Consider the following 8084-nt stretch of genomic DNA (forward strand, 5'->3'; position numbering starts at 1 on the left):
AGGGAAACCATAATTGCTATTTGTTTGGTTTATCTAATGTGCAGCACATTGTTTAATTCTCCAGATTTACTTTTTAATTTAAATATTTTCCCTCTTTATATTTTTGTTTCTGCCTTTTTGTTGAGTAAGGGCTTTGTAATCTTTTTTGCAGCTTCACCACAAGGTCTGTTAGCAATTATTCCTCTGACTGCTTCATCATGGCAATCCACAAAGAACATCTGTTTCAATTTTAGAGTTCAAATCTCAGAAGGATTGTGCAACCTTTAGAATAGGAGAGTGCCAGAAGAACACTGCATCAGAACAGAGGCATATTTAGAACCTGTGCATGAAATAAAGAAAAATGAATACAGTACTAATTCAGATCCCTTCAAATTAATATATACTTCAATCCCTTTTTTCTCATTTTAAAATAACTCCCACATTTAAAATATGTGGGTAATGGACAATAAATTGTTAACTTTTTAAACCAAGTCTGAGAACCTTGAGTGACAGGGGATTCAAATAGATTCAGGTGAATAGCTGTGTTGGTGTGAAGCAGCAGAACAAAATTTGAGTCCAGTAATACCTTAAAGACCAACAAAGTTTTATTCAAATGGAATTCTACAGTTGAGAGTGGCAGTTAAGAATAACAATTCAGAGTGGAGCGTTAAGGAGAGTTAAGCAGAGTGAGAGAATCAAGGAGGATCCTGAATTAGGGAAGTGGGATGAGTAGCCCTTCTCTGAGGGAAATAGTTCCTAGCTGGGGAAGGGGGTGATCCCTATCAAGAGGTTAAGAAGGAAAATTGGAACTTGTGTGAATGTTTCTGCCTTCACAAACTTAAATATTTTTGAGAGGAAGAAGTTTATGCTTGTTTATTTAATCAGTGACTGCCAAGAGATCTCTTTCCATAGTTTTAAAGACCTGTTTGTATAACAAAATAGCTACTTGATTGTAACAAGCTATCTGTCGCTTATATTTATACAAAGTTACTTCATTCCTGTTGCCTGTTCACCTTCTAAGTCCTAAACCTGATACCTGTCTGATGATTCCTTCTCAAAATCGGAATAAAGTAGTTTGTTAGTTTTGAATTACCATTATCAGGCAAAGACAAAAAAAGGATTTTAGTCATTCCCTGAGTTCCCTAGGCAAGGTCAGCATTTATCTATATACATTCAAACAACTGGGTGAGACAGAGAAACAAAGAAGAAAGAAAAGGGGCTGCTCAGCCAAGAAAAAGATAAAGGGAAGCGAGAAATTGTTATAATGTGTAATGCTAAATAATTTGCAGTGTTGTAGTTTTAATACCAGTGCTCTATTCTTTCTGCCTTTCTAAAATGATACGTTATATTTTGTTGGTGCTCAGGAGTTCAGTGGACCTTGATCTCGTACTAGCATCTGTGGTAGTTTCAGGGCTACTTAATGCATGACAAGAATCAGGGTCTGAAATCCATTTTGTTGAACAATGTTAGCTATGCCATTTCAGGGCCAAAAAAATGTACCAGGTTAACAGAGGATGGGAAATTCCTAGAAATGTGAGGATTGGAGCCTGGGGAGGGCAGAGTTTGGGAAAAGGAGGATCCTCTGTGGGATATAGTACCCTGGAGTCCACCCTCCAGAGCAGCAATTTTCTCCAGGAGAACTGGTCCCTGTAGTCTGGAGATCAGAACACGAGATCTCCAGGCCACCCCTGGAGTTTGGCAACTCTAACTGTGTACACCTTTAAAGTTTATGAAGAAGCCCTCTTTTGCAAGTCAAGTTGACTGGAATGTGTCACTGGTAGCTTTGTGCACAGTTTAAATGTTTGTCAAGAACACCTCAAAACTTCTTTGGATGATTGCACAGGAGAAAATGTCCATGGCATTTCCAAGGTCATGTAGCTGAGTTCTTGGCTTGCTAGTAATGGAGGCTGCTGACAGACAGGGGTCAGATTTCAATCTTCTTTTCATTTTCCCTCAGGTCAATTTTGTTGCTTGTCAGCTCTTTGCACTTTTGGCAGCATTTTGGTTTCGTCTGTACTTAAGCCCTAGTCGTGCCAGTTCTGGTGTCCGCCATGCGTTTGCCACAGTTTTTGGAATATCTTTTGCTGTTTTCTGCTTTGGTTGGTGAGTATTTGTATTCTGCATAATTCTGCATTTCATTAAAGCTGCTTATGTATTTCATGATATGTTTTTAAGGTTATTTGTGTTCCATCTCAAAATAATTTGCATCATATATGCATGCTTTGGCTCCTTCCACATGGCAAGGTTTCTCCATGTTGTTTTAATCACTTCTATGAATGCATGGGCATGTGTATTGGCGTCAGAGCTTCTACACAATTTCTTCCATCTTTTCCCCAGCTTTTCCCTTCCACACATGTTCAGCAACTTTACATCAGCTCTCAGGGACATGGTTGTTGTGGCTGGTGTTGTGACTGACTGCCCCCTTTTTTGGTCTTTTTTTCTTTACACATCTGCTATAGCACTATAACAGTTTTGTTAACTATTTCCATTTCAAATTTTACGTGCCAATAGGTTATTTCAGTGCTATAATAATTATCAGTTGTGGGTTTTTAAAAAACAACAACAACAACAACAAAAAGCTCTAAAACACTTTGGTGGCATGGCAGGAAAAAAATTCTGGGAAAATGGTGCCCATGAGATGCTAAGAGCAGGAAATTGAACGAATGTGGACAGGACCTTTCCAAGGCAGGAAGTTGCACACTATTTGTTACCAGTGCTAATGTTCTTGGACTGTCTTCTTCACAAATGATTGGAGTAAAGCAAGTCTGAGAGAGCATATTGAGATCAAGGAAAACTTGGAAACAAAATGAGTGTAGCAGCACTACATCTTGTGGAAGCTCTGTTCAGAGCCAGCACAGTGTAGCGCTTAAGAGCAGTGGACTCTAATCTGGAGAACTGGGCTCGATTTCCCCCCTCCTCCACTCGAAGCCTGCTGGGTGACCTTGGGCCAGTCACCATTCTCTCAGCACTCTCTCCACCTCACCTACCTCACAGGGTGTTTGTTGTGGGGAGGGAAGGGAATGTGATTGTAAGTCACTTTGAGACTCCTTAATGTAGAGAAAAGCAGGGTATAAAAACCTACTCTTCTTAAGAAAAAAGTGCTCAATTTCGGAAGCTAAGGTGGAAAAACTTCCACAATGAAGCAGCTTTTAAAGCAACTTGTGAAACAGCAAAAATCTTTAGAACATTTTTAAGGACAGCATTTGATCAATAAAGAGTTGATTTAGAGAAATATGCTTCTGGCATTTCATTTCTGTCTTAGGAGGTAACTGGTTGACTTCATTCATTTTTTCAAGTTACAGCAGGGCTGGTGGTAGAGGGATTTCATGTTTCCTGACCCTCCCTTTCTATGCACATTGAGTTACTTGAAAAAAAGTTCTGTTATCTCGCATTGGTATTTGAATGTGATTATTGTTTTGCTTCCCACATTCAAGGTACTCCATCCATATTTTTGTGTTAGTGATATTGAGCTATGGTGTCATGAATATGGCCAGTATTCCCAACATTCATAGGTAAGGTTATGTGGCTGCAACAGTTTGTCTCTACTGAGTATTCTTGCCATTTTCTTGCCTCCTTTCCTCAAATCCCCTCAAATTAATGGTTGCTTAATTTTTGCTTTTTCTGTCCAACCTCTGAATGTCCATGACTAATATGCTTTGGAGATGCCAGAACAATTATTTGCATGCGCTTTTTGGATACGAAGTCACAGGGAAAATATAGCCAGTTGAAAGAGTTAGTTGGACAGCTTGACACATCAAGAAATAAGCCCACAGGTCCCAAGACCCTTTCACATGCCAAAGAATTTAGCTGTTGCTCCTTTTCTTCCATTCTCACAATTCATCACGTTGGGCTGGGAGCTGGGGTTTGTTGTTGGGGGGGGGGGGGTTTTACCGGGCTTCCCGGTCAAAACCTCATGTAATTAAATATGATTGATTCTAGGTACTCCTTTGTAGTAGCTATGGGATACCTCACTGTGTGTCATGTTAGCCGGATATACATATTCCACTATGGTATTCTCACGACAGACTTCTCTGGGTAAGTAGTGATAACACTTTTATTGATAACACTACGTCAAGTGCAGGAAAGCATATACCTTGAATAAACCTTTGTTGGTCTTAAAAGTGCCATTGGACTCAAAGTTCGTTCTGCTGCTTCAGACCAACATGGCTACCCACCCGAATCTAACTTGTTCCTGTCAGTTTGCTGTCTCATCCCTCACTAGTGCAGGCTTGGGTGGACTTATTCCCAGATTCTATCCACTCAAACCTTTATTATTCCTGCTGGGAACCCTGGTGCAACGAGGTAGGTAAGAAATTGTGTGACAGAAATTTTGCTCAGAGGACTACATAGCTTAGAGGGAGCATTTTTTCTTACTTTGTAACAATCCTCTCATGTTGCAAATAGTGGCCTTGGAATAAACAGATACCTGATGTGGGTAACCTCTGGTTGCTAAATTCTGTTTGCCAAATAGTAGCCTCCCTAGGGAAATCCTGTACATCAGTACAGATCAGTACAACTTCTCATGTAGGTCACTACAGTTTCACATGATCTTGGAAAACTGGCTTTATGGCAGATTGTTCAAATGGAGTGGATGGCAGTTATGAGTTCTAAGAAATTGTTGGTGGTGGGTTTCTTATATAACAAGAAGATACCATCAATAAAATGCCACTAGGTAATGATAAATGCCACAAAAGATTAATGATAGAATGTACAAAATATTCTTCAAAATGCCTCGTATACAAGTTGGCTGTTGTGACGGACAAGCTAAGTTTAGCCTCTCCCTAAGAGTAACCAATGAGTGCCGATGGAATGATTGGAGAGACAGCTGGAAAACAGCAGTCAAGATCAGCAGTTGGGAGTTGGCAGCTGGGGAGCTTAGAGGGGGAAAGAAAGAAGTCTAAACTGTGCAGAAGAGCTGCTTTGAGCAGGCTGAAAATAGTCAATTTGTAACTAAAGGATCCCAGTTGCAGGAATGGGACCCAAGCTGTAGCCACAGGGGAGATTTTGAGGGCAGTGCCTCCCACGTATGACCCCGACCTCTCCCTCACCCCCGACCCCCAGGAGCACTGTCGGCAAAACATATGTGCCTGCCTGCCTCCTCGGCTTTCCCTCGGCAGCAGCATAGTAGCTGGGCTGGCTGGCTCAGGCACAGGCACAGTGAGGCGCCAGGACGGGCAACCATGCTGCTGCTGAGGGAGGGTCAAGGAGGCAGGCAGGGCAGCCCCTGTTTCTGCTCTTTCTGCCCATCTCGGTGCCTGTTTCTGCTCGCCGCCCATTGCCTGGAACGATGCAATGGAGGCTGCAAGAGTGGGGAGGGTAGCTGCACATGCATTGGGGATGTGCAAATCTCCTTTTTTCCCTCTCTCGTTCCTTTTCTACCCCCCCCCCTTTTTGTGGTCCCCAGGGTGCATGTGCACAAGCTCCTGGGAATGGACAGTTGCTGCTCAGGCCAAGTTGTGGGGGAGTGTTTGGAAGGGAGTGGGAAAAAAGTTACTGCCCCCTCTTTGCACCCCGGATCTGACAGGACCTCAGTTCAAAAGTTCAATGGAAGCAAAATGTTACTTATATCTTACTTTCTTCAGTTATGTTTGTACCATAAATAAAAAGTTAATTTCTCAAAAACTCTGTGTTTGAGGGCTTATTATTAAATGGGTCTGGGCTACCCTGTTGGTGGATGTCTCTGTGACTGAGAGAGAGGACCTGAGGTGTGAAATGGCGGTGGTGCTCTGTAGATTTTAAAAGAGACAAGAAGGATGGCGAGTGTGACATCCTGATCTACATGTAACCCATAACCTGACAGAGAGAGAGGTTTAAGAGGGTGGTAGGCACTGTGTGTGAGTGGAGAAGGGGCATCACAGCTACCTCTTCAGAACAGGCAGAATTCTGAAACTGGAGTCCTTAGATGGCTGAATATCCAGTCGTATTATGCTATGGAAAGGTAGTCAGGGCCAGTTATTGGCATTTCACAACTGGTTTAACATGCAGGATGAGAACTTTAGGTCTGAATTGCATGCAAATGATAAGAGTTTGGAAGACATGGCATGTAAAAGTGCAGCCAAGGTGTCCTGTACGGCACAGTCTTACTAAACTACAGATAACGCTGGGGGCAGCACACAAGGTATGGTGAGGATTTGGCTTGATCCCCTTGGTCTCTTCCTGTCTGCCCAAGCCTTCACCAATTTTGGGGAAGGAGGGGGTAGAGAAACTAAAGTGGCTGGTGGAAGGTGAGCTGCAGTGGGAGTGGGGGGAGATAACCAGAGCAGGCTAGAGGGAAGCAAGCGGGGGGGGGGTTATAGTGGGGAGGCAAATTCAGGCAGGGGAGGGCTGTGCAGGAAAAGACGAGCCAGAGATGTGTGGGAAGTCAGAGGCAGCAGTGAGGAGGTGCAAACAGGGTTTTCCCTTTCTCACAGGCCCTCCTCTTGCAGTAGCTATTTATACAGTATACTTTTTCTTAATCGTTCTAGTTGTTCAGCAATTAAAATATTACCTAACTTTTGTCTGGTTTTGTATTTAAAAAAACCCAGAAGTTGTAGTAGTGGTGCTTTCTTTAATTGCATATCTTATTCTTTTATGCCAAGAGGATTATGTTGGTAAGTTGTTCCTTTGTGCATTTTTAAATGTTTCATGATTTCTGCCATGTTTGATTTCAAATAATAAAAACTTACAGTTGTGAGGGACAGTTATTGATGCTGCAACAAATGTAGCAAAACAGAGACTCCCTAATCTAGATTCAGCATCCTGCCTCCTTTCTTCTTGAAGAAATAGGCATGTTGTGCTTCCATCTTGTTACATATTGGAGGTAGGGAGGGGAAAATACAGCTCACCAAAACTAGTGGTCATCTTAGAACATTGTTGATGGCACTTCGTTTTTATCATTTTTGATAGTATTTTGCTGTTATTGGGCAGCTTTTATCAAAATATTTCATGCATTTATATTGCTTCTATTTTCACCAAAATTGTCTAATGCAGTTAATTGTTATTATGGTTTACACATGAAAAACTGGACATAGTTGAGCTGCACTTTTTTACTCTACTGTAAAATGCAGCACTGGAAGTATATGGATAGTATCTGCTACCGCTTATTTCTGTAAATTACCATTTAGCAGCACGATCTATTGCATGAATGTGTGTCCTGTGTGGCAACACTAACTGAGTTGTAATGAATTTGTCACAAAATTTACCTTGATCTTCAGACTGTGAGTCTGAACTTGAATGCATCTTAATTTCCAAAAGAACCTGGCAAACCTCCAAGAGAAGGGATTGAAATAGCCGATAAGAATACCTTGCTATTAGACCTTGACTTGGTTATTACATTTTCCTGTTAAAAAGGACATTCTCTGAACCACAGTGTGGCATTTGGGTGGATGTTAGATCCCCAAGCATGAGAATAGATCCACGTTCAAAAGTAAAGCAAGATTTATTTCAAAGACATGGTTGATCACGAACACACAGGAATTGATTGGAATGACATTTGTCAGCAGTACAGATATAATAAAGGGATTTTGAACAAGGTTTGGACCAATGGTCCCACTTCCCGCTGGAAACGGGGAGATTAGAAAGGGCGCGAAGTTACATGAGAAAGTAACGCCCGGTTTCCTAAACACAAGTTCCTTTCACACGGGTAAAGCTAAACAAGCATGAGCGCGAAGACATAACTCCCACTTCTCACCAGCTGGCGACCTTGGTTAAAGCAATTGCCTAACAGAGAAAACACTTCAACAACACAAGGTGGGGGGGGGAAGGAAGGGACGTGAAATGACCCAGCAAAGAGATGGCAGCTCGCTGACATACTGCCCACCCGAAAATACACCTTAACCACCCCCTCCCGGCCCCGGCGGGAGACCTCCCGGATTCCCCGGGAGACCTCCCGGTTTGTCCGGGAACCGCTTGTGGAAGCGCCGAATCAGATAAGGGGCCCTAATATCCCCTACTTCCACCCATTCGCGGTGCTGGGGTCCGAAATCCACCCATTCAATCAGATACCATAGTTTACCACGCTTCCACCTAGAGTCCAAGACATCAGAGACCTCAAAATGTTCATCACCTTCAATCAAAACGGGTGGAGGTTGCACCTGAGATGCACGCCATTTACATTGGCCAGTATC

The 8084-nt window shown here is 42.5% G+C and overlaps 1 protein-coding gene across 1 annotated transcript in view; it reads left to right on the plus strand.

The window, feature by feature from the left end:
* MBOAT1 (membrane bound O-acyltransferase domain containing 1) overlaps positions 1 to 8084 on the plus strand; it is a 51951-nt gene that overhangs the window by 15201 nt on the left and 28666 nt on the right. The window contains exons 2-4 of the mRNA XM_015424923.1: positions 1937 to 2082; positions 3414 to 3491; positions 3919 to 4014. Coding sequence (XP_015280409.1) covers positions 1937 to 2082; positions 3414 to 3491; positions 3919 to 4014 — 320 coding nt within the window. The remainder of the gene's footprint in view (positions 1 to 1936; positions 2083 to 3413; positions 3492 to 3918; positions 4015 to 8084) is intronic.

The sequence above is a fragment of the Gekko japonicus genome, unplaced genomic scaffold (genome assembly GCF_001447785.1).
Source record: "Gekko japonicus isolate JY-2015 unplaced genomic scaffold, Gekko_japonicus_V1.1 scaffold1517, whole genome shotgun sequence".
In the NCBI taxonomy this organism is placed as follows: domain Eukaryota; kingdom Metazoa; phylum Chordata; class Lepidosauria; order Squamata; family Gekkonidae; genus Gekko; species Gekko japonicus.